The 27,353-nt window shown below is 35.8% G+C and overlaps 1 protein-coding gene across 1 annotated transcript in view; it reads right to left on the bottom strand.

Annotated features, from left to right (window-relative positions):
* The window catches only part of LOC116723394 (ephrin type-A receptor 6), a 191,178-nt gene that overhangs the window by 151,749 nt on the left and 12,076 nt on the right, over positions 1-27,353 (bottom strand). Inside the window, exon 2 of the mRNA XM_032568240.1 lies at positions 26,744-26,808. Coding sequence (XP_032424131.1) covers positions 26,744-26,808 — 65 coding nt within the window. The remainder of the gene's footprint in view (positions 1-26,743; positions 26,809-27,353) is intronic.

Genomic DNA, 27,353 nt, shown 5'->3' with positions numbered 1-27,353 from the left:
CTGGGAGGTTTTATTCACAGAATCAAGTACAAGGCTATTAATTACCACCTTACGCAAGCACACACACCCTTAACCATCATTCGGTAATTAAAAGTAAACTGGCTGAATCACATGTACACAAACATAAACACACTTCAGGTTTCCACTTTGAGGCTCAGACAGAAGAACAGACTGTTCCAATTAACTGCACAAAAATGCTCCCATTATTGACTAACACAGTTAAGAGATTTGGCTGCAGAGCTGCTGGTTATTTTAACAATATTTGCCTGATAAGCTTGCACATTTAATAAGCTGTTTTTCACTTAGCTAAATATTACCTCTTGTTGAGAGCAGTAATCAAAGCCTAATGTTTGCTTTTGCATACTCATTATCCTTTTTAATAACATGTTCTAATTCAATCATCTAAAGGCGACAGGCTTTAATCTGCTCTTCCCTCAAGGTGTAATTCCAGAATTACAGTGAAATTGATTTTGATTAGATGTGATATTGTCCATCGCAGGCTCACTATAAATTTAGTCTAAAATCTCTCACTGTAATTTTTAGGACAAAGGGAAAAAACTGATAAAATATAAATAGAGTACTACAAACTACAGTCTAGTTAATGATTTTTTATGGAGAACAATTCCAGTAGATAAGCCGGTCAGATAAACATTTCACAAACTAAGGCTTTTTAAAAATATATACACAAGTTAATTTCCAATTTCAACTTGATTTTGCAATAAAAAAAGAAAAGAAAAAACTTTCTGGGGCAGCGTATAAACACGAGTCCTAAATCATGATTTTCATGATTTTCTCATTCTAAGAAGGTCTTACTGCCAAAAGGCATTGAAGATATTTCTTTTGTCTTATTTTTCCCTTTTTTCTCAAGTCTAAAGCACATACTTTTATATCTGGAGGTCATGTTATTTTTATAAACCTACTTCGCCAGAAAGTCGCACACTAAAAGCATCTGGATAATATGTTTTTTCAGAAAGGAAATATTGTAGCATTTTAATATCCTGAGATGTCATGAAACAAAATTAAATCGCATTCATGGTAAGTTGTGTTATAATCCCCCTTTGAAATTGTTTTCTATGGATAGGACTGGTGAGAAAAATCTATTTTAATAAAAACTATTTAAAATAGCTTTAGAAAAAGAACTAAATAATGAAACATTCTGTCCCAAAAAAATGATTGAACTTTATATAAGTTTGTGTTTAAAAATGTACTTAAAAAGTTTTCTAATGAAGAAATAAAGATATTATAATTTTGCACATTAGCTCACTTGAAGCTGCTACATCAGTAAACACAACATGTTTACCGATGCAATGCAATGACACTTTATAAAAACATGACATCAAATGATAACCAGCAGTCCAACAAATCTGGGCTGGAGAAATAAACCACAGACAGACTGAACATATCCTTCATTACTAAAACTATGAGATTTTTAAAAATATCTGATGGATAAGTGAATAATGTAAACAATATCAATAGTTTGCTAAACTTCTACCACAACTTTAGGGGTAGAACTTAAATGGTAAAAATTTGCTTTTAGCATATTTTTAGCCAGCAAAACCTTTTAACAGAAGGTTATAAGATATGAGATTCATTGTGTTTTTAAAAGTAATTCAATTCTTCTCAAATGAAAGAAAGTAATTATCAAACAAGAAAAAAAACTTCATTAAATTTATTTCAGGAAACCAGCAAAAAAAGAGCTTACCACATGGATGCAGACACAAAGCAAGGTCAGAGATGGCTCTCAGCATTTCATTCAAGATACTTTTTTTATAGATCACAAGGCCACCACCTCTGCTGTAAATGGATATCAGATAATGGCTAATATCTTGGTCTAAAATTGAATGCATTCCCCCTATTAGATTGCATTCTTTAACAGTAGAGTGCTGAATGAGAGATGAGAGACGAGGGGGGAAAAATAAGACACCAGGCGGCTGAGAGAAGAGAAAAACAAAGAGTTCCAAGATTGTGTGGAGGTTTGTGTCCAAAAAACAATTTTCTTCAGATGCTGCAAGGTAATAACTAAAGTTAGATTTCAATGAAACAAATTTAAATGCCAGGGTGGATATCATCCAATGACAGCAAGACTGAGACAGCAGCATCTGAGTAAATTGTCTCAAAGGAGTAAAACAATCCAGTGTGATAGGAACACATTGTTTCTAGGATCCTCTAATAAACAGCCAACGCTCAGTTCCCAACTGAATACCTTTCACAAGAGAAAGAAATCCAAGATTGTGTGAAGTTGTTGAAACAGTCTATCAATGAATGATGATTGTACTTTAAATAATTTCATGTGACTTTTCTTGTAACAAGCTGAATTAATTTTTATTGCCATATTACAAAGCAATAAAAAGTCAAACTTATCTATACAGGCAATAGAATAAAGGGGTAATTTGTAGACCACCACACATTAGACCACTTTCTTGTATGTGTGCAGCTGTAAGTTGTAATATAAGAGTTGTCTTACTTCTGTTTCAAAGTAAAAAGCTTAAAGCCTTTCTTTGACAGCCATCTACCTTACCATCCTGCCTTGACATACATATTTGAGAAAACCGAGAAAATGCAGATGATTGATGGCAGCCTGAGTTAAAGCCATTTATAATCCATCTCACAGATATAAGAAAGTCAGCCATTTTACTGGCCTTTTGCCCAGGGCAGGGATTCTTTTATTAACACTGTGACTCCCAGAGCCCATTTTAAACTTGTACTTTAAACTTTAGTATCATAATGGCCTCTCTTCATCAGAATTAAACATTTAGTGATCCCAAACATTCCCATTGGTTGGATAAAAAGATATAAAGAAAAAGTATTTAATGCAATTTATGACTGAAATTTTATGGCCCACTTTCTCAAAGTTAAGTGTTATATTTCTGAACCAAGGGCAGGTTTAAGAGCAGTACTTTTAAAGGTTTGCTGTTTAACTGGAGGAAGACGTGATTGGGTGGACAGTTATAGCGCTGCTCAGAATTACACTTTACATAGACATGAATGTCAAACCGCCTTTTTGGCCTTTTAGAGATAAATTCAAATAATTCCCATTTCAGAGTAAAATGGATATACACAGAATCATTTTGTTTTAGAAGTAAATGCTGACTGTACTGGTCCGATTGGTCAAAATGAGTCAAAAATATAACTCAAGTTTACACATTTATACACCCCATAACTTTGACTAACTTCGATAAAAGTTCAAAGTTGTGCATCCAATTTGTGTTTTCAAAAATTCATAAATTTGGGTGTTATATTAGAATTATATATATATATATATATATATATATATATATATATATATATATATATATATATATATATATATATATATTCTGTATATTTATGTATATATAAATAAAACAGTTCAAAAGCATAATTAAAGGCTAAAACATATGGCATTCATACAATGATAAGTTTATGTAAACTTATAGTGTGCTTGTCCAGTTTTAAATTTTTCAGCCAAATTCAAAAAATAAAGAAAATAAAAATAAGAAATGTTTTAGTATAATGAGAATAGTGAAAGTGAGAAACCAGAGAAGATAAAGTCTGAAGCTGTGACTTCAGTGTTACGGGACGATGTCCATACATGCCTAGTTTTGTAGCAGAAATACACTTGCACAGCATCAGTATTAAGATGTTATTTAAAAAGTATGAATTGTAAAAAGTAGCAAAATAATAAATGTAAAAATGTCATAAGCCATGTTTGTTCTCCAAGCTGCAGTAAGGAAGCAGTGGGGTCTCTCAACGATTTCAGTGAGGAATTACAAATGTCCAAAGGGACCCAAACAGGACATAGGACTGGCACAGAATAAAGTTAAGTCACAGGTGTTCATTTGGGCTGCCGGGGACTCGATCTGAATAAACATTCAAGATTCAAAATGAAATGTCCAGTTGCCTTCCCAGATTTACATAAAGCAAGAAATGATTCTGCGGTGGCATGCTGCAAACACACAACGTGTGAGAGAAGCAGAGCAGTTGGTAGCAGGTGTGCTCTCCCATCGTCTTAAGTCACTTTGAATGTAAGAAAATACAAAAAAGTAGAAGATACTTACTGACAGTGTGCTATATTATTTAAATCATTCTTTTCATCTTACACTGACTGTGAAAAAGAGATTGTAAATGTGTTAATGAAGTCAACTGCCATAAGATTTCACCTAAGTAGTAAGAACAGTCAGTTTGTGTATAAAATTATAATCTCAGTCTAATTTAGAGATATATTTATTGAATTGCTATCATCATCAAAATATCAAAGTGATGGTGTCACAACTGTAAAGGACATTTGGGAAGCAATATGTGTTTGATTATTTCAAATTAAATTTCAGAAATTTACACTCGGAATAAATATTAGGATTGCCCTTAATGCAAAACAGATTTGTGTTTGAAAATGGCATAGTCAGAGCACAGGGTGAGCAAAAATCTAGCCGTTAGTTTGGAAAAACTGTGCATAAATATGAGCAAATCATTCATAATTTGTTTAATTCCATTGCTAATATGTAGTTACTGGAGCCACAATTTATGGTTTTCATCACTGTGGAGATGAAAAGTTGCATGTATTCATCTGATGATGTGTGATGGCACAATTTGGATTCTCTGTTAATTAAGTTAAATGAAGGTTAAATGTAATGGAATATGTCGCAATCATTTTAAAAATTGTCAGGTAAAAATAAACTATGACAGGATTTTTTTGACCTTGTCAGTAAAAATGACAGACAACGTAAAAATCTAGGGCAGCCACTGCTCTGGAGTATTGGGAGTAAACTCATCATGGTTATCAATCTTACGGTTTTGAAAAACCATGTTATAAAATTTGCAGAATACTAATGAAAGTCTTTGCACACAGTGAAGTGAAAATTTGTGTTACAAGACAATGAAATTTATTTTTCTCCTGGAGTGTGGGACTTTATTTTATATTTTCCTATATTCCACTTTTTCATTCATCCTTCATTCATCCATCTTTTCACTGTTTCTTACCGTTTTCCTTCTCTTCCAGTTCCCGTGAGTCTCCTCCGTTTATCCTATGCAATCTCCCAACACCTTGACTATCTGTCGTCCTCATGCATTCTGTCCGTTTCTGTTTGACTGTGTTTTTATGTCTGTGTTACCGCTATCATTGGGGTTGAAAGATTTGTATTTAATCTTACAGCTTCTGTTTGTGATGGATGATGAAACACCACCTCTACCTTCTAACAGCATATGCATGCACAGTCACATACACAAATCGTTACTACTGGGGTAGATGAAGTATCATTTCTCACTAGGAAACTAGATGTCAGGTCTTTGTTATGAAAGAAAAAAAACAAAACAAGAAGGTAATAAAACTGCAAACTTTAATAGAAGACTGTAGGAAAAATAATTTGTTGCAGAGAAAATGGTCAACATTTTTACAATTTAAGCACTTAATTCATCAAGGTCTTAAACATGTTTTCAAATGGTATAACTTGAATAGTCATATCTAATATGACATTAAGAATATCCTAATTCTTTTTCAATTATAATACTCACTTGCACACTTCTTCAAATATGAATATACTATTTTACTAATTGCACATTTCTTGTTCTCTTTTGTTTTAGATTTGTCCTTACTCTTATTTTATTTTACATGGCTCTGCATCCTTCCATTTGCCTGTCACTTTGCTGCTGGTAGACTTGAATTTCCCCGCCGAGGAATAATAAAAGATATTTCTCTACTGTCATTATGCCCAGTATACTTGTGTTTTTATATGTATCAAAAGAAGCTGGTCCGTTGGGATCTTATTAGGGGCTAGTGAATCTTAAAATGGGGATTCCATCAATATCTGGCAACCTCAGACAGGTCATTGTGCTTAACCGAGTGTCAACAGGAAATTCAATACTTTGATTTGGGAATTATGGAAATAAATTATCATTGAGTGCTTTAGGACTCCTAATTAAATTTCTAACGATTTGCTGATGAGGTATATTGGCAAGCCTAGACACTGAGGAAAACTGCACTGAACAACAGTGAACATGTCAGAAAATCTTTTGACATTATTAACTTCAAAAAATTTCAGAAGGAGATTAATTCCACAATGCAGCTTAATTGTGGCACTATTTATCAGGGTTCATAGTTAAAAATGGGTAAAATGTGCACTTTGGCTTTAGCAACCTTGAAAGTCAGAGTGTTTTTCTGATCTACCTAAAACAAAATAAATAAAAAAAAACACAAATGAGTTCAACTGAAAGTTTTGTTTCTCAGTGCTAAACATACAAGCTGATATTTAAGCTAGATCTGCATTAAAAAGCTACAACAGTGCCATATATGTTTCTCTTTCACTATATTTTAGATTCCTAATTTGTTCTATTGCAGACGACTTATTGCGGAGGAGTAATTTTGTTTAGTCTAACATCACAGAGCCCAGTATCTGTTCATCATCCCACAATCAGATGTCTAAATATCTCCAGTATAATTTGTGAACATCAGCAGGTGTTTGTGAAATCTTTTCATGATGCCAAACAGCATTTCTGACATTTCGTACCTATAAATGCTGCTGAGTCGCACACAAACTTTCAAACAGAAATCCTAAACAACCCACTCGTCCTAGAGTGTCTATAAACATAACTGCAATCACTGATTATACACTCAGCTGACAACGGAACGCAGATTTTTCTTATTATTTAGCAGATGAAACACTCAGCAGGACCATGGGAGCACCACTGGCCCACTGAAACAATTTATGGCTTAAGCTATATTAAAGCATTTTGAATCTCTTGACCAAACTGTAACCACTAACCCCAACAAATATGAGCAAAATAAGGGAAATCCAATTATAATATGCTGTTTATCTAAAGCCATTATAATTTTTTTTTTAATTTGAAGCTTTTAAGAAAGCAGAAGTCAACTTTAATTATTTTCTAACTAGATTAATCTTAGTCTCTGGGGCTGGCTAACCTGAGTAGTCCAGGAGAGTTATTAAATCCTTTTCAACAAACCATTATTACAGAAATCTAAAATACTGCTACATTTGCTAAATTTGCAAAAAGGAGCAAAAAGTTTTTCTACTGTAGAAATGAAAGCAGACATACCTCTCAGGTTATCTCCCTCAGGGGGAAATTGCTATAATCGACATTCTGAAAAGGTACAAATCAGTGCCGATTTCCACTCAAATTACTGAAATTAAGGTAGCAATATTTTTGACAATGAAATCCGCTTTCATCTCAAAGACTTTGGTTGTCTAATACATGCCAGTGGAAAATGGGACTGTCATCTCTACGATTTCATTTCACTACAGGTCAGTGCTCAGGAAGCAGAAAACAGCCTTCACCCTTGATTCTAACACCAATAAAGGCGTGGAGAAGAAATGGTGTGGAAGACAAACAGCATGCTGGTATTGTGCCATATCCCACAACTTAATAGATATCTTTACCTTGAATATATCTGATTTGGAAAGAACTTTAAACTTGGGAGCAAGGCTAAAGGATGGTGGTTCTATATTATTTTATACAATAAAAAAAAAAAAAAAAAAAATCCTGTTGACTTGTACTGCCTTAATTTAATATCTTTGAGACTGGTGCACCCAAATAAAGCTTTGCAAATGAAATCAGTAAAGGATGTGTCTCCTTCAAGAGGAAAGGACTATTTCCAAATATATCACCCAGCTGCAATCATAATCCAAGCCTGCTGTGAGGGGACCTACCCACCAAACTAGACCATTCTAATACATCACCGTGTGTGTCTGCGTCCCTCTTGCTGATTAATTTAAAAATTAAAATCAAGCAAAACCCACAATTCCCTTCCACATACTCGCTACCACTCCAAGATCCTATGTATATTAACAACACACCCCTAAATCAATAACAGCAGGTAAACAGGACTGAGTAAATGAAATCCAAAGACCCTGTGCGCTTCTCGTTCCCACATCCATCACAGCAGATGGGTAGAAACAGGGTGGAGCCAGAGGACTCATCAGTCATCCCAGTGGTGCTATCAAACATGCTGGTCAAGTCAGTCAAGTCAAAGAGGTTTAAGGGCACTGAAAATAGAGCTCAAACCTTGCAACAGTTGTTGTTAGACTGCGCTTTGGGGGCCATTTAGTTTCTTTTGTGTGATGACCACTTCAAAAGGTCAACATAACACTTCGAAGACTAAGATAAAGTGTTCCCTCTAGGGTTCATTGTGGTCAGGTTGCAAGGGCACCTGAAAATTAATGTCAGCTGGTAGAAACATGAATAATAAAACCCTTTTAGGATGCTGTGGTTGTCCTGAAACAAATATGATGGCAGGTTCAACAGAGTTGGAACAAAAACTCTTCTTTCTCACTAACATGATTTATTTGTTCATAAAAAAAATCGAGACATGCACACAGACTCTCCACAGCAAGGGTTTTCCATAATTACTATGGGTCTGCACAGTGACTGTAAACAGGCTAACCTTTGCTTTCTGTTTTCTGCAACTTTAAAACTTTTGTTTGAACAAGCAATACTTCTCCAGGCAACATGAGAAGCTTCAGCCAACTGAGTAAACTATCACAGCACTTCAGCTGGAGAAAAGCGCACAAAGAAGCTCACTTACAGCTTATGTTATTATACTCACAGCCTTCTGTGTCACTGTGGGCCATCTCCTCATATCACTCTGTTTGAGTTGGGAGAAAGAAAATGTATGTTTGAACACAGGGGGTTTTAAGAAAGAGCAGATATCAGTTTCGTATTCTTTAGAAATGCAATCTTATGAAACGTCCTAAAGCACCCTGGTTGGTAAATTAAAGAAAAGAGAAACTGAAGGAGAACGAAAAGGAAGCAATTTGACATCTATTTCACACCATGTGATGCTAAGCACTATCCATCAAGGTTTTATTGATTCCCACATAATACATCACATCTATACAAAATGAATTTGCCTTGTAAAGTCACACATCTTCCATATATTTCCCCCTAAAAAGACAGCAGAGTGGTGGATGATAAATGTCAGAGCAACAATAAAAAAATGATAAGATAGTTACATCAATGTATATCAGAAGGAGACTGTGAGACTGCTAAAGCACCATGCTTGGAGGTTAAACATGTTTTACTTTTCCTCCGCATTAAGTCCGAGGCATCTGATATTCAATTTAGCACCAAGTGCTGCAGTAATGCATTTATACCATTTAGTACTGTATAAAATCTATTACAGTTATGGCCTCTGAAGGAGGTTCCAATCCATCATACGGCTACATCAGCCACAGATCACACTGCCTGTGTTGTAAATCAATCAAGATTGACAATAATAGATGCAAAGCTTTACCTTTAACCTTTCAATCGAAAAGAAGAAGAAGAAAAAAAGCTAATTTGTATTTTGACAAGTCTCATTTTGTAAAGTCAAGGAGCAAAAGAAAATCAAAGGCTGGCCCTGAAGAGAAGACAGCTCTAATTCACAAACTATATCAGAAACCACCAGATAGTGTCCTTGAGTCAGACGCTTTGCCCCATCACCAGTGGGTCTGTTATTAAGCTATGCCTGAACTCTGCACTCCAAGCTGAACTAAAACATCTTTCTATTACATGACCAGGTTTACCTGCCTTTAGTGTTTTAACAATGTCATGGAGAGAGAGACAAAAAGAGAGAGAGAATACAATGAATATTCTATTATGGATACAATTCTAAAAACAGAGCAAGCAGGAATAACAATAGTTCCAAAAATACATACAATAAAACACATAATGGTTTAAGACAGTGGTTCTTAACCTGGGTTTGATCGAACCCCAGGGGTTCGATGAGTCGATCTCAGGGGTTTGGCGGAGCCTCTGCCGCGGAGGTGAAGACACACTTGTGTAAAGTCGTGATGACGCGCCCCGCTTGGCCATCACTGGCTGCGGAGGATCATGTTACATTGCTCGGCCAATCAGGGCTGCGGGGAATTTAGTGCGCGCAGTATCAGCGGCTGTCGTAGTTGTACGTCGCGGGGTTTCTTTCTTAATATTTTAATCCATACTAAATATGTCGAGCAAAAAAAGAAGAAAATGAACAGACTTTGCTCTGAAGACGCACTTGCCAAGGTGAAGCCACGCCTCTCTGAACTGGTCTCCCAAAAACAACAGCAGAAGTCACACTGATTTGCAGGTATGTCATTTGTGCAATACTTTATTCTGGCCCCAAAAAAGTATTTTGTGGATTCAAAATGACAAAAAACAAATTAAATTTAAAAAAATTAAGAAAATTTTTTTTATTCTGTGAAAAAAATCCAAATTTATTTTTAATTAGTAGAATAATAAAAAAATATTTTTGGGGGCTGAAATTCTTTTATGGGGCCGAAATATTTTTTGGGGGCCAGAATAAAGTAACACTGTAACTTGCTGTGAGTTCATGGTTTTGTTCTTTGAGCAAGGTGACGTTCATGCACGACTCATTTTGTGCACCAGCAAAAAAACACATACATATGTCTTGAATTTGGGAAAAAAAAATATTTTATTTATCACTAAAGAAGGGTTCGGTGACTGCGCATATAAAACTGATGGGTTCAGTACCTCATAAAAGGTTAAGAACCACTGGTTTAAGAGAAAGAAAATATAAGTCCTATAATAATGAAAGATTTTATTTTTAATGCCCTTTATATCTTTAAATCTCAAAGGACTAAATGAATGAGCCAATCATTCAATATCTGCAAAACTTTCAAAATGTAAATGCATCCAAGAAGTTTTTTTAATAAATGTACATAATTGTCTTCATTAGTTATTTCCCGTCATTAAAGCTTCTTGCCTAGTTTTAGTTTTACCCAGTTCTAGAAGAAGAATCTCTTCCTAATCACCTTTTGCTATCCAATTATTAATTGGTTAATTGGAAACATAATCAATAGATTATCCATATACTGTATTAAAGTTAAGTCCTGCAGAAAGGGCTGAGGTTTTTACATGTTAATGTTACATGTATTATTCTTTAGTTGCAGATGCATTCTTTGATCAAGCACACACTAAAGGGATGCTATGGTTAAGACATTACATTTTCAGACAAAAACAAATTCTTATTTTAAAAAGGAATTTCATTGTTTATTTGCATATTTTAATATAATTTAATGTTGTATAAGAAGCTTAAATGAAAAATCTGCAGAATGTGTCATTTGTCAATGAAGCAATTGTCTTTAATCACACCAAGCTAAGATTGGTGTGTAATAATCGGACCTGTTTTACAGAAAGCGGACTATGAGGTGAAGTTCCTCGTTGCCTCCTTTTATGCATCTCCACTCTGTTAGAGCAAGAACTATAACTATATGTGAAAAATCTTCAGAATTGGAGTCACACAAAAAATGATGTTTACTGTACAAAGTCAGTAAATCAACAAATAAGTAATTTAACTTTTTTATTTTTCTGGATCCATTCCCTGACCTCTTGTCACAGAGAACAAACCCTTCCAGTCTCCTGAATGTCATAGATACAGTCAAACTGATTCAATTCTTTTTTAGTTCAACTTATATTTCCAAAGCCTATTGGAAACAAAATCTTAAACCTGACACAGAAACTCCAGTCATTAAAAACATAACCACTTTCCAATCAAAGCGAACAACGGTTAAGGGTATGAACCCTGTCTCCTTTCAACCTCTTCCTCTGTCTCATTTTCTTAAACGGTGATGTGTCACTCTTCTCTACACACTCTGCTGACTGTTTCTCATCCGAGCTGACACAGACCAGAGACCTCTCTTTTTCTCCCCACCAGCTCAGACAAACTATGCGTGGGAAAGCTTGAGGGGGAGGGAACTTGTCGTTTTACATATCTATTTTTGCCAGAGTGGCAGGCAGGCAGTCTGGAATGTCAATGTGTGGCCCAGCAGCCTCTGACTGATGTGAGATCACAGTGACGGCTGCACACAGTGGTATGACGAACACACATACACAGACTGTGCCAGTGGGTGAAGTGGGAGGGTAAAGCCATGTACAACTTCGATAAGAACAGGTTGCCCAGGTGGAAAAATGGCAACGAGACACAGAAATTCAGCACCTTTCAAAAGTATTCAGATGGCTTGAACTTTGTCATCTTTTGTCGCATTGCAATCACAAGCTTCACTGTATTTAATTGAGCTTGAATGTGATAGACAAAGACAAGGTAGTGCACAGCTGTAGAGTGAAAGTAAAAAGATGTGACGTCTAAATAGTTGTAAAATTAAATTCATTTTTTTTATATAAACAATATGTTTATTTTAAAACAATATACCAATCACTCTATATGCTCACGCACTCCCCCTTGCTCTCTCGTGCACTACAACTAGTTCTTCACAATGGAGCCTGTCATGAACACTAAGGCTAGTTAGCATAGCCACGAACGATGCCGGAAAAGCAAACGACTGTGGAACCTCTGGAGATGATGGTGAAAAAAACTATTCTTCAGAAAATTATGGATAACCGTGACCGTCCTCTTTATGAGACTGTCGTAAAAAAATACAGCGTCTTCAGTCAGAGGCTTCTTCAGGTTTTTTGTAGTACAGACTGCTACAGTAGACCTTTCCTGCCTACACCCATCACCATCTACAATAACTTTAATTAAAAGAGTTACAATGACATTTAATTTTTCTTTGGGGTCAACAAAGTAATTAGAATTGAATTAAATTGAAATATTGAAAAAATGTTACAAAAGCTGGAACTGCTGCACGCATAAATGTCTCTGACCTTTTTGTACGCATTCTCAAGATCAGCACACTACATGCAAGGTCCTAACTGGTGTCAGTTTTAGCTGAGCACTGAAGTCATTGATAAAGATATCTCTCTGAACCGTAGGAAAGGTCACTGCCTTCTCATTTTATTGTTTTTTTCTTCCCATTCCAAATTCAATTAAATTTTAATCTGCATTATTGGCTTGACTCGCAAGCAACCCTTTTTGCAGAAACATTATTGTATTGATTGAGGTGGAATAATATTGCAGTAATGTGCTGCCATCAAGTACTGTTGATGGATGTACGCTTGAGCAAAGTCAATAATAAAAGACGCCGTAGAATTAATCTCATTTGACAAAAATTGCTTTGTTTTGCTTTTCCACTACATTGTACATTAGGAATTAACATAAAATAATTTATTTTCAGGTTCAAACCAGTTCCACACCTCTGATAAATTAATTGAGCCAACAAATCTGAGGTCAAACAAGGCCTTGCTGTTGCTGATTTGATGACTACTTCCAAACAAAAACATTTCAAAAATTAATTTGACAGGAACAACAACAAGTGGCAAAGTACTATTAGAAGAAGGGGAACAAATAAAAATCTTACTTGATTTAAAATGTATCATTTAGTTAATGATACCATCTTTCTTTTTGCAGACAAACAGGATACCAGTCAAACACACCCAAAACACATTGCTTCTTTCCTGCTTTCACACTCGGTTGCTTTTTGTTAAGAAGATGCTGTCAGAGAGGCAGAAAGAGAATCCAGATAATATGAAGAAAAGAGAGGAAGATATCAAGATGGAGGTGAGGAAATAATATAACAGCGACAAGAAGGGAAGACAAAGAAAAGATTAGGCAATATCTCTGGTTTCTAGCTTACTATCCAAAAGAGATTGTACTAGGCAGCCTTGTTAAAACTAATTTCTACTTTTTTCCACACTTATATTTTCAGATAAGACTGATTTTAATATCAGACATGGATAATCTGAGTAAATCAAAACATTTTCAAAAAGCTTTCCAAACCACTCTGATTCATTGGGAAAAATAATTGCCCTCTAAAGCAACAAACTTGTTTTGCCACAAGTCACCAACAATTGAGTCAACAAGTTGTGTTTTACATGGCTGAGGAAATCTTTGGTCAATTTTTTTTACAGAATTGTTTTGATTAGGACGTTGAGTAGGCTGCTGAAAAAGTATTTGACATGTTGTGTAAGCTGCTGTGTTAAAGTATGCTTATGTTTAGGATCACAAACTGATAACCAAACATTCTCCTTTAGGATTTTCAATTGGATTTAGATCTGGGCTTTGACTAGGCTTCTCCAAAACATCCACCTTGATGAGACAAGCTCTCAGCTTTAGCTGGATGCTTCTCCTACAAATTGAAACTAGGACTTCCCTATGTATCGGTGCTTTAATTTTACCTTCTACTGTTAAAAGGGGAAAATATTCATGTCACTTATTTGACAATATTTTCAAAAACAGGTGGTTTGAAAACCTTTTATACCTTGAATGAAAACGTCATTTGAAGGCTTCTACTCCTCATAGGTCATGCTTCTGTTATTATAAAGCTAACCCAATGATGTGAAACTATTAAAGTATAAGAAAAACACAGTAAAAAGAAATTTCTAAGGGAGAAAATACTTTTACAGTAGAGTAAAATCAGTAAAAAAAAAAAAAAAATCCGCCACGAAAAAAGTTGTGCTGGTTTAATTTAAAAATAAAAGCTGAATCTTTGTTAATCTGCATGGAGATAGGGATTTTGTCAGCTCTTTCAAGGCTTATCAACTTCTCCTACAGGAAATTACTGTTTGCCCAGAGTTTTAATTTAGCGCAAAGTGTCTCACCTGCCTGCCCGTCTTTATGGAAACAGCAGGAGACATCCATCTTCCCTTTGCAAGGCCATCAGACTCCAGTCTGCACTTATTTCCAGTCAGGCTTGTTTAAGCCTGACTGGAAATAAGTGGAGACGAGATGCGATTGTCTGGCCTACTCGATCAATTATGACAGTGAAAGCAGCAAAAACACCGACAGAAAAAGCATGTGGTGAGGGTATGGCTTTCGGGATCCAAAGAACTTGTATAAAATGTTAAGTGGGTTTACAGACGTGGCTAGACTAAACACCCATCTCCAGTGAAACCATATCCCTCTAATGGGAGCCATTCTGTGACCCCAAAATCCCCATTAATGTTCTTGTACAGGACAGAAGTTCAAGTCTGAGAGGGTCTGAAAATTAAACTAGATGTCTCCTCTTGCACCATTCGCTGCTTGTTGAAAGGAGAACAAACTGATCAGTTTAAGTGAATATTTGCAAAGAGATACAGTTTCGTCTTTCACACCTGCAATGCCATCATACTCCAAAATAACACGACAATGAAAACGAACACGCCTTGAAGGTCAGGGATAAAGTTTCCAATCTAAAGCAGTGTTTCAAATTTATAGTTGAAAATAAACACTACTTCATGTACAATAGCCAGGTCAGTATTGCTAAATTTACAGGCATGGTGTTAGAGGACCTTTCCTTATTTGCACAAAACCCATTGTTCTTGTTATTTGCAAACATAACTTATTATGCATTCTAAGCCCTGGAAAACAATTAAATATTTGTCAATAGTTACTCTTCATGTGACTTTTGTACTACCACAGACTGTGCTTTACATGCAACAATTCCTGAAGACTAAAATTACTTGTTCCAGATAAAGTCAATTTTCTTCTAAATGTAAATGATGGAAAGTTTGAAAGAATTGTGTTGATGAATTAGGACTAATTATTTTTTTGTGATAGATAATCCAAAATACATTTAGTTTGACCGAATCAGCTGATGGTTAAACTTATTGATTCTGGCTTTAATTTACATAATGACAAAGTTTTCATTACTTGCAAGAATTTGCATACAGACATGTTTGAACTCAAATTGTTGGGTTCTTTTTTTAATCAAACATCACTACACAACATTGAGCAAGCAAACATTAAAGAGACTTGTCTAAGAAATATAACGGACTCCTTGGTCTCCATAGTGACCAAAATGATTTACTGGTAATTACATGGCAGCAGCCCCCAGTAGTTCCACTGTTGTTTCACATTAGTTCAGATACAAACCACAACATCACAATATGCCAAGCACTGTCTTGTCATCTGGACAGAACAGTGTTAGCCAACAGTGCAATTAGTAATCTTGCTGGATTCAGAAATAATTGTTATGGGAATTACAATCAGAAACAAACAAACTTTTACTTGCATGTGTACATGTAGCATGCTAACTTGCGGCTGTAAATGAACCATCCTATTATCAGAGGTACAAATATTAGCTAGAGGTCAACTCAAAGTAGCTCCAAGCAAACAGCTTTGATCCCCACTTGTATTAAACTAGTACACTTCACACATTCTGAATCCTGCCATGTAGTATTTTAATACACTTTAGAAGGTTACTTTAATCCCTATAAATACATCATTGCTACAACTTTTCTGGTCATCATTCCCAAATCTATACATCTCGAAGAAAAGGAAGTCTCTAAAATATGATTTAGAGACTTGTGGAGGATCTCTGCCCACCTTTGTCAATTCCAATAGTGAATATGGATAAGCTTTTAATTCATAGCAAATCATCTGACCTTTTAAATATGGAAATCACTTCAATTTTCAACGTGCCAGGATTCATGCCTTTCACCAGCTATTTAATTGAGGTTCATGGTTAATTTAAAGAGATATAGAGCTTTTATATGAATCAGAACATTTATTTTCTAAGCTTTGCAAGCAAAATTATTGAAAATGTTGAACTGGGACAGCACAATAGGCTAGCCAAGTTGAAAGGAACCCTTTGCACAAAGATATCAAAGCAGTAGGAAAAAAAGTTTCCAAAGTGGAACAAACAAATTGGACCAAAAGTTGTAAACTCAGAAAAAGAAAGTAATATTGTATTGTGTAGTACCTGCTTTAAGAAAAAAAACCAACAAGAATCACATACTATTTATGTAAAAAATAGATTTACCACATACATAAAAAGACTGGATTGATAAGTCTCAGAATATGAAGTTTGTTCAAGTGAAATCTCATGTAATAAGTCCACTCCTGATCATCAAAGTTAAATTAAAAGCTCACCACCTGACAATTTTAGGTAAATAAAAAAACACACAAATCTTCATTTCTTTGTAGTATTATAGAACATGTCACATTTAAACGCACCCTGCAAGAAGACTGGTAACACAATAAAAATATTATATAAATCTAAGTTCTTTTTCTTTAGTCAGGAAAATACCAAATTTTGCTGTTGTGTAAGGTTGAGAAGCTGCAATGATTGGGACATTACAAGAGGAAAATAACCCAAAGCACATGGCCTAAAACCTACAGAAAATATTTAGGGTCAGCTGAACCGAAGAAAAAATCTGACAGGACCCTATACTCTGGAGATAGTAGGAAAATTGTGCAAAGATCAAACAATGTGCCTTATGTTTTATTTCGTCTCTTTTCTGACTCCATCCGCCCAGCTGAATATCAGTTTTAGGCTGGGTGCTGATCCATCTCAGTTCGGAACATTTCCTTTTTCATTTCAAAGTTTCACGTTGCATTTTCTTCAACGCCTTTCAGCGGGTCACAGCATGTTCATGTCCAAACACAATCACCAGTGAAGATTCATTTTTGTAAGCGACATCAAAATATGATAAGACCATTTGTAGTACAGACTAAGATACAATTCATGGAGTGATGCAGTTTTCTCTGCATGTGTGTGGATGTGTGCATCTTTCCTTGGTTTTCTATCTGACCACAGACAGTGTGACAAATGGATGTGTCAGAGCTTGATGGAGCACTGCGATTGCTCTGCTAGGCACAAAGCTATTACAGGACTATATAGACAGCTGCAAAGGAAAATCCTGTTTCAATCAAATACGTATAATCTGGGAGACAAAGAAAGATGTTTAGGGGTGACAGAAAAAGTCTCCTCCCTGAGCAATATCAAAGGCTAATACACATTCATATTTGATGGTAAGAAAATTTAAGCCAGATTTGTTTACATTTAAAATTGCACAGTACAATTCCTAAAGCTGCTCTGGTAAATTATATTTTAAAAATCTGTAAAGGTTTTTTGTTCTGCTGACGTGCAACATGTCAAAGGACATATTGCCATTTAGCTTGATGAGGAACACAAGCTTCTTGAGGCTTAGGACACTAAAACGTTGCTGCAAAAATACATATTTTAAGCACCTGATATTCTGTGAATCAGTTGTTTTCTATACAATAGTCATAGATACTGACAGTACCAAAATGTATTTCCCTAAAGTTACAATCAGCTAGTGACCACTGCAGCAGGAGAACAGCCGATTAGAGGTTCCGGTGTGAAACACGGCTGAAATGTGTCATTGTCACTGCACTATATTTTCTGATGCAAGTCAAGTGAAACAGACAGGAGTAAATAGCCTACTAGAGATTAAGCACCATGACCTTGGACGAGTTCCCTCTAAATAGGCCACAGAACTGTTCTTTAAGTGTACAACAGATTTGCTGCCAGTGTGGATATATATTTGGATTTTCTGAATGTAGAAGAGTGTTCTCTCAATGCAGTTTGGGTTTTGTGCATGTGAAAAAGAAATATGAAAAGACCCTGCTGTAAATATGTAACAAATAAACTGCAGTTTTTAATGAGAATATGTGTCAGCAGATCACCTCTTAGCTGTTGTTCATCGGCCCTTTGCTGTGCACAGAACATAAAAAGAAGCTTTAAACAATTTACGAAAGATGCAAATTCTTGGTGAATAAGAATATTTTTTGAACAAAGCACCAGTTTGACAATAACTGGTGAAGGTATAAGCTTTCAAAGATTAAACATAAGTATCTGACTGATTAGTTTATACTAGATATATATTTGTATAAATGCCTGATTAGGTGATTTCAATCACATGTTTTATGTAATTCTTCCAATCACAGTGGGAAATGATAATTGCTCCTACTGGAAATTCAGTAACTGTTCAGCTGCTAATAAAGAGGATTCTTCTTTCATACACCTGAAAAGAAAGCAGAGCTGTGAGGTGATTGGGAGAAAGATCAGTGCTAACCTGCAATTACAGCCTCCATTTTCTGCTCTGATATAATATATGAAATACTCTGAATTTTATTCCCAAGTGGCTGAGTGCCATTCATTTATGGAGCCAAATTGAGTCACTTGGATCTAGATGTATTGTAATGAAATATTTATCAACATCTTTTATAGTTTTACAATAATTGATTTTAAAATACACAGGTGTTCTGGACTTTACATCAAGAAAAGAAAGACACAATTTTCTACTGAAATACTGCAAGTACTGCAGACAAATGTCAGCCGGGAGGGAAGTAGAAACAGAAAATCCAGAGACAAACACTGCAGGTTAAGATGAAACTCTGCATGGTTGCTCGTATAAAGGAAAGATTTGAGGGGAGACAAGAATGTTTTTTTATTCAGACTGGAACAACTACATGTCCTTTCTTTCTGTAAAGAGTTTAAACCTTTTTTTGTTGTACACTCCGGGACAGTGGAGAGTATTAGGCTCAAATTAAAGACGTACGACAAGATTTAAAAAGTAGTTATGTAGGAATCATACACAGCTGACTCTAAGTTTAGAATCTGTAAAAATGAACTGGCAAATAACACCAATGGTATATTAATCCAGCAGTCATCTTCCATATGACCTTTGGCCCTAAAAGAAAAATAGGATATTTCTTGGTGACCATGATTAATTAGAAAACCAGAGCATTAGGGATAAAACTTACTGTCTACCAAAACATAAATATCCAGGATAGTTTAACTTCGACAGCAAAAGGAGTCATAAGTCTCAAGAAAAAATGTTTTCTCAAAATCTTCAGAAAATAGATTTGTTGAAACAATATCCAGTTTTTTTAAATAACCATGCAAATAAGTGATACATATCACAACTATTGCTTTTTTTTTGGTGTTGGTTTTTATAATGCTACCAATTGCTTTGTTTTAAAATTTGTACAACTTTCCCCAAGTAATTTTCATGTTCAAAACTTGGAAATCTGTTCAAAACCAGGTTGCCAGGAATGAAAGGGAATCTACCACAGCAGTGAATGACCAAGTGCAAGAAAATGTAATTTAAAAGTTCAATTCTGGCAGGATTCAGGTCAGCTGTATTTTCAGCTCTGATCAGCACAGTTTCTCTAATGTGCACAAGCATCAGCACTCTCATTCCTACCATAAGAATATTTATTAGTGGGAAGCTATGCAATATTCTGCAATTCTCAGTTTTTTTTTTTCAAAATAATCAGTCTGTGCTTTACTTGTGAGGGTTCTCCTCTATGATGAAGCTGTTAGAGCACAATTTAAACACTGTCTGTCCATTCAGTCAGTCTCTGCTGTCTGCGTTTTGCCCTCAAAAGCATTATCGAGCAAATGCTACACAAAAAGCAACTTCCATCAAACTATAGGGGGCATTGAGTGAATAGGATCTGCAGACATCAGCAGATACATAAAAAGTAATAACTGCCATTACAGAAAACAGTTTTTAACAGATGAACTTTATGCTCACAAATGTCAATAAGAAGCTAGACAACCTTTCTACTTTCTATATAAGAAATATCCATTTACATCCATAGACTGTGACATACAGTGTTATAATACGGAAAACCATATCTGGATTTAACAGCCGAAATGTCGAGTTCTTTGCGTTAAAAAAAGTGCGATTTAAAGTGATGTATTCACTTTAAAAAATAACTCAATGGTTAGTTGTGTTTCTTTATTTTTTTTAGTTAGCTCAAAAATATGGGAATATTTGACTTTTACGTTTTCCTATTCACCTGTTTGTAATTCCTCAGCTATTTTACTGTTAAAAATAAACACATGTTCTGCTGTCTAAGCTCAGCTCGTCTTACAGTACACACATTTCATGTTCTCTTCCTGCCTGCCCCCACCTTCTATATTCATATATTCAACGCTTGCATTCAGCTTGGCACTAATATTCTCGTCAGTCTTCCCTCCCTCCGTTTCTCTCCCTCCATTTGCATCCATGCTGTCCCTCCCTCCCACTCGTTCTCTAACTCGTCTCGCTGTATTCATCACACGGTGAGAGTTAGCCCAAAAAGCTGTCAGGATATGTTCTGCTGTCAGCAAGATGCCGAGTGGAGCGCATTAGATTTTGGCCTCAGCGTGTCCCTGACAAGAAACAAGCCAATTAAGGGATCCCCCAGCACTGCTTAAGCCTGGTTATGGCAGAGGTCCCTGAGATGAACACTGGTGTGCTAAATCATCATACCTTTTTTATATTAGAGCCTCCATGGGGAGAGGTGGAATGATTCCGGATTATTCCCCTTTTTTTATCTCCCTCTCTCACTCTCTCTCACAAAGCTGCTGGCCACCACTCGACAGCAGACATTAAAGAAGTTTATCTGAGCTATGAAGGACATTGACATACAGATTTTCTTCCCTCCTCTTCTCCCTGTTGTTCAGTCTCACTCTCAAGGCTAATAGTATTAGGGAGGGAGGAAGTGCTTTGAGATAAGCCTTAGGTCAAGCAGCCGCAATCAATTACTGTGGTTAAATATCGTAATAAAAAGATTAAGGATTAGGACTAAGGGAAAGTATAGAGGCTTGAGATGGTTTTCAAAGCCTGCAGGAATGTTTAATACGATGTTTTGGATGTCTCAATTTCTGTTTCCATTGTATTTTGTCTCTATTCATCTTTTTCTCTTTGGATCCATTTCTCATTTTCTTTTTGTTTGCAAATGCAATTTTTTTGATGCCCAGCTATAAAAAAAAAAAGACTTCACACAAAATACAGATTAGTTTAAAATATTTCAGGGTGAATGACTCATTGCAATATTGATAAATCTCTGTCTTTTTTTTTATCATGCCAATCTTTGTCTTTTCTTATCAAGGCATAGCATTGTTTATAAGTGTTGTTTTAAAATCTTCTTCTACTTAAAAACAATGCAAATTGCAATCTGTAAATGCACAGGGCACTGGAATGTCCTTGGAATGACTGGGTCTATGAGAATTTAGCATAAAATAACCAATATGAAACTTTTCAACAATTCTTCAACAAGCTACAAAGTTCAATTAAGGATTTTCAGGATGCTGGATGTTTAAAACAAGAACAGATGCCTTGACTTACGAGATGAGATAATTAATCCGACTAAAATTATATGTATTATTTCTATGCTTTACTCTGACATTTGTAGGCAAATGCACGACTGATTTGGCTGCACAGTCTTCATTCTAATCCATATGCACTATTCCAACAGTGAGCACTTTAAAAGTTACACAAAAGCTTTAAAAACATGACAGAATTGATGTTCCATATAATCTGCTTGCTTTTCCAATATGTAATATGCACTATGCAGAATGTAATAAATTTCTATATTTGCAATCTAGAAAACAGTGCGACAGCACTTTATACACTGCTCCACAATGCAATACAGGATGCACATTCTTCACACATAATCATGAGACATTTTTCCTTGTTGCAAAGTGGCCTTTGGGTATTTTTTTGTGGGGGATGAATTTATCGACTGCTTGAAATCTCAAACAATAAATGAAAATAGGATTACCCCCTGCTTTCATGATGGACAACCCTTTTTCTGGGCTTCAACCTGTTTTTCTCAGCGTGCATTAGTGAAAACAAAAGGCAACATTAGGCATTTCTAATCCCTTAAAGCCTTTTTCTGTAATTTAATAAATAAGCTGCTCCATTCACTGCTTCACTCCCCTTCCCACACCACCACTCACCACTGGGAAAAAGACTCATGCATATTTCAGCACTGTATTTGCCCACTGACTGAAGCTTATTGTGGCTGCATGCATATACCAAAGCAGCCTTATTCCTATTCTCAACCTTTTTGTCTTTTGTTCACCCCCTGGTACCTTGTGGTTCATAAGTATTTACTAATTATGAAACTGGTAGCACAAAACATCATAAAAGCAGAGATCTTTCCCACATCAAAATTTCCCAACACATTAGCCAATAATAAATCAGCATGCCTTCTTTTTGTCTTCTCCACTCCACATTTATCAAGTTCTACTAGAATAGATTTCAATAGCCTTGAGTGAGATTTCTGTTCAGTATGCACAGATTTAATGGCTAGAGCCTTTGAGGTTGAACGTGTTTACCAACTCAGAGGAAATGCTCACATTCACGTCATTAACAAGTGAGCCACTTTGGTTGGTTTCCCTTGCGGATAGTTGAAACAGGTCTATTTACCATCTTAGCAAAGCAGGAATAAGACAGAGAAAGGGCACCTTGTCACAAAATACAATCTTGTAAAATACAGCCATGGCAAAAATGTTTGATTTTGTTTGCAGCAAGTAAACATCTGCTCACGGCTTTTCAGTTTGGTTCTGATGTCTAAGACGTGGCGCTACAGAGACACACAATGTGCGGATGGTGGGACACTAATCACAATAATTAACCGAAACGTTTCAGACTTTCCACTTTAATTAAAAGTTTTCTGAGACAAGTGTGATAACAGCACACAAATATGCCTGAAGTCAGGAATTTACAATTCAGAATTGCTAATAAACTTTTTCAAAACCGTCTTACCCACAACTTCTTGCAAACCCGGCAAAAAAGGGAAGCAGAAAAAGAAAAGGCTAACATGCAGTTTTGTTTTGTTTTTGCTTTTCTTTTATACACATTGTTTAACCAGTTCAGAGTCACAGGTTTTGATGGAACATGCCAGCTATCAATAAGCAAGAGGTGTGTATATGTCACTGGCCCATCACAAGATCATACAAGCAATTGTCATGTTTGAACTTTGCATTATGTTTTTTGTTTAACTGCTTTACCCTCTTACCCTGTGCTCATACTGTGACTATAGATATAAATATATACTTTTTTTTTCAATCAAAACACATCAAAGCAGAAAACTGAACTCCATCTAAACAAATGAAAGAAGGTGTTCTGGCCATATGAGACCAAAATTAAACTATGGCCTACAAATAAAATTCAGCATGGTGGAAAACATTATTAATCACATTGAACACACTTTACCTATTATGAAAGATGGTGATGCTGAATGTATTTGTTCAGGAAAGGTAGAACAGCATTTTACAAAACATTAGAGAGTCCTAAAATGGTCCATTTAAAGTCCATACACAGAAACTCGAGGTATTTCTTTTTTTACAAAGCATAGAATACGGAAGGCTAAATGCTACATATTTCTGATTTTTTTCCGAGAAACTATGCACTGTTTTTTTTTTTGTTTCAGCTTCACAATTATCCACTGTTCAGTGTATCATATCACATTCCACCAGAAATTTATATATGCAATGTGACAAACTTTGAAGAAGTTTAAGTGGTATTGATACTTTTGCAGGAAACTCAATGCCAGTTCATCACCGACAATTCTACACTTCTGCTGTAAAAAGTCACTGCTATTCGATCAAACTCCTCCGCAGCTATACACCTTCACATCACCTTGAATTTGACATTATATGACCATCTATAATTTCTCACAGCCATCATCAGGACATCATAATAAAGAAGTTACTGCTTATGAAATCCTTTAAAGATGTGCTCTAGGCAGGACAGATTGACAGCAGTGTGTTTCCAAAACTACAACAACTGTATGTGTCAGATAGGTAGGCTGCTGTATTGGACTGATACCGGGGCTGTGTCTAATATGTTGGAGATTGACTTACTCCTACTGGCTCCCAGTTAGTGATGGGGATTTTGAACTATTTTACCACTCCGGATCTGCACACCTTCCCCCAGGCCCTCTCACCTCGATGGCTTAAATATTAATAGTAAGTTGGAGGATTGAGGATGAGTGAGGAGAGGAGACGACTGACAGCTTAATCATGGAGGCAGTTGCCTCTTTCTCTCTCCTTTCCTTGCCGCTGTGGGCGGCTGTCACCACGACCTACATGATGTAATCACATCTATAACCCTGATATGGGCCACTGAGGGCCATGAGGAAAGGGATGCAGAAACACAGAAAGTTCTAGGGGAGAAAGGTGGAGATCACCTCAGCATATGATCAGTCTAAACCCAAAGACAAGAGTTGTGCTAATCACCAAAAAATAATTAAGTTTATAGTCCATTTCCCCTTCTCCCACATTTCAAAAGTATATTCAATTTGTAATTTGAATTTTCTCTTCAGTTTAAATTATTATTCTTGAAAAAAAAACTAATGTTCATTAAAAACTTCTAGATTAGAATGAGTATATGAATTAGCTTTTATATAGTTAAAAAAATGACAATAAAAACCTTGCCTTTTAATTAAAGGTCTGCCAATACATCCAGCTCATAAAACACAATGAGACAGAATCAGATTTCAGCAATAATTTGGATAATAGTAAAATTAATTTATTTTGGAAAAAGCGTTTTACAAATGTCAAACAGTGTCTTAACATGTAATCATTATGGTATGGCTTGACCAGTCTAATTATTTTTAGATTTAGTGTTCCAGATTATCAAATGGAGTCCAGACTCAATGACACTTTAGATTAGCACAGGTGGGATACTCAAACAACCAAAACATTGTTAACATTGTTGGAGTAAATGCCATTCACCATAGATTCACAGTAGCTGCTAAACTGTTGCAGTTTCTTTGAACCCTCAAAAAGCTACCACAAAAACTATTTGAAAAGACCCCTTCCTTTGTTACTTCAAAATAAGAGTCCTTGATATATAGTCTATTGGACTCACCTATATATTAAGGGTTTCTTATTTTTACTCAACCAGAAAAGGCCACATGCTGACAGCACCTGAAAATGCTTCACTCGACATATCTAATTGTGAGATCCCTATGACGCGAGATCTTCTTACACCCCTATGAATTATGTCTTTTTTACTCCAAGTTCCATGTACAGAGAAAACAGAGAATGTTTTGGTGAAAGTGTTTGTGCCTTGTGTAATATTGTGTAATTTGTTCAAAAGGTTAACATTATTTCTCGTCTCTGCAAAGACGTACCGTTTCCTCGCCTACGTGCATGCACCTGTAATCATGCTATTATTGAGTCATTTCAACAAGACGATTCCTACCGAAGATAAACCACTGGTTTGTCAACTTACAAGGAGGGAAGATGAAGAAAAGTTTTCAAATACACAATAAGTTGTTCACTCATCAAGATATCAACCAACTTTTTGAGCCCTGCTTATTTTCTGAGCGATAACTTATGCAAATATGGAAAACAACAGATCCCCCTATGCTAACCTAAAAAATGACTCATTGTTAGAGGTGAAATGGAAGCTTGTGGCATGAAATCTTGGGACATTAACATATTTTTCATCAAAGTCAAGCCCGCCATACTGTGCCAACAAGTGACATTCCCTAATGAATTGAAAGCCAAGACTATGGGCCTTGGGTATAAATGTATCTCCTTTAAACTTGACAACCTATTTATTTATGAAGTAAGAAAGGAAGATGTTTTTGTTACCCTGTTGTGTTGACTAATATAAATCTCTCTGAGGTGTTGGCTGACAACACTCTGTTACATAAGTCTTAAAGACATGCCCACCAAAATAAACTGTTTGTATGTATTTTATGTTATTGGTAAGGCAAGGGAACAGTGACAGCCAGGATACAAATCATTTGCACGCACTTGGAGAACATTGACTGGCAAACCACCAGAAATGCTAAAGCTAGCATCTGCTTTGCAGCTTCCAATCAGTGGCAATACTTCCCATCAGCTGGCAATAGCATTTTGTCCTTGGGAGAAAGAGGCACTTATTTTTAAAGCTATAAAGGGAATTATGTTGGGGGGGTTAGAGCTAACTGAGAAAAAATAGATAATGATACATTCAAAGCAAGATTGAAGAGCATACTTTTCCACTAAATTGTATTTTTAAATGATAAGAGGAGAAATGATGGTGAGATTTACATTTGTTTTATTATAATTGATTTCAAATGTTTAATAACACAACATTTCAAAAGTATTTTAAATAATGATCTATAAATAGGCAACATTTAAAGACTGAAAAGAACACTGGGAGATAAATTGAGGCCAATGACAGACCTTCATAGGTGAGAAGCAGAACAACAAATGGGAAACTTCCTAAGGGACACCGATTCATTATCTACCCCTGAATTACAACGTTTCCCATGTGAAAAGAAGACCCTGATGCAAGAGGAAGGAATAAATGAAAGAGGCCACTAAGACAGTTCACATCACTATAATTGATCTCATTAAAGTTGCAGTGGCTATGTTTTGAACTAGGCAAACTATACAGTAAGACCAAAAGCAAACAGAGGCGCTGTTCTTACCCCATTTATTGGATATGTCTTCCAGCCCAGCTCTCCAAGAACAGATGTTGTATCCAGCAACACCACTGAAACAGAAAACAAAGAGAGAAAGACAACACATTAAGCAATCTGACAGCCCAGAAAAAGACATCGATGTGCAGTGAAATTGAAATAGCAGTCATGAATGTGCTAATGTTGACATTTTTATATTGACAAAAATTAGATTTTTGGATCAATATAAAGAAGACTGGCAGCACTTACACTGGGAGCAACAATTTTTGTCATGTGTGACACATTTTGGGGGCAGAAGGACTGAAATCAGATTGCTGTCAGAAATCTATTCCCACTTCTGCCTTCCACAGCAACAATTCCTTCCTGTGCTGCCTGTTGGTGTAATAAAATAATTTTGATGCATCTGTATTAGCCCTGTTGTGTCGTATTGTGTATCTCATTATGCTAATGTTTACAGTTAGAATCCTATGTATTGCTGAGGCATAACATTATGACCACCTGCCAAATCAACTGTTCGCTCTAACTTTATGGCCAAAACTGCAGTGACCTATCAAGGCATGGATTTCACTGCAGGTATGCTTTGGTATCAGGCACCAAAAGGTTAGGAGGAGATCCTTTA

Source organism: Xiphophorus hellerii, chromosome 7 (assembly GCF_003331165.1).
Source record: "Xiphophorus hellerii strain 12219 chromosome 7, Xiphophorus_hellerii-4.1, whole genome shotgun sequence".
NCBI classification, from domain to species: domain Eukaryota; kingdom Metazoa; phylum Chordata; class Actinopteri; order Cyprinodontiformes; family Poeciliidae; genus Xiphophorus; species Xiphophorus hellerii.
This window is presented reverse-complemented; position numbering and strand designations above follow the sequence as displayed.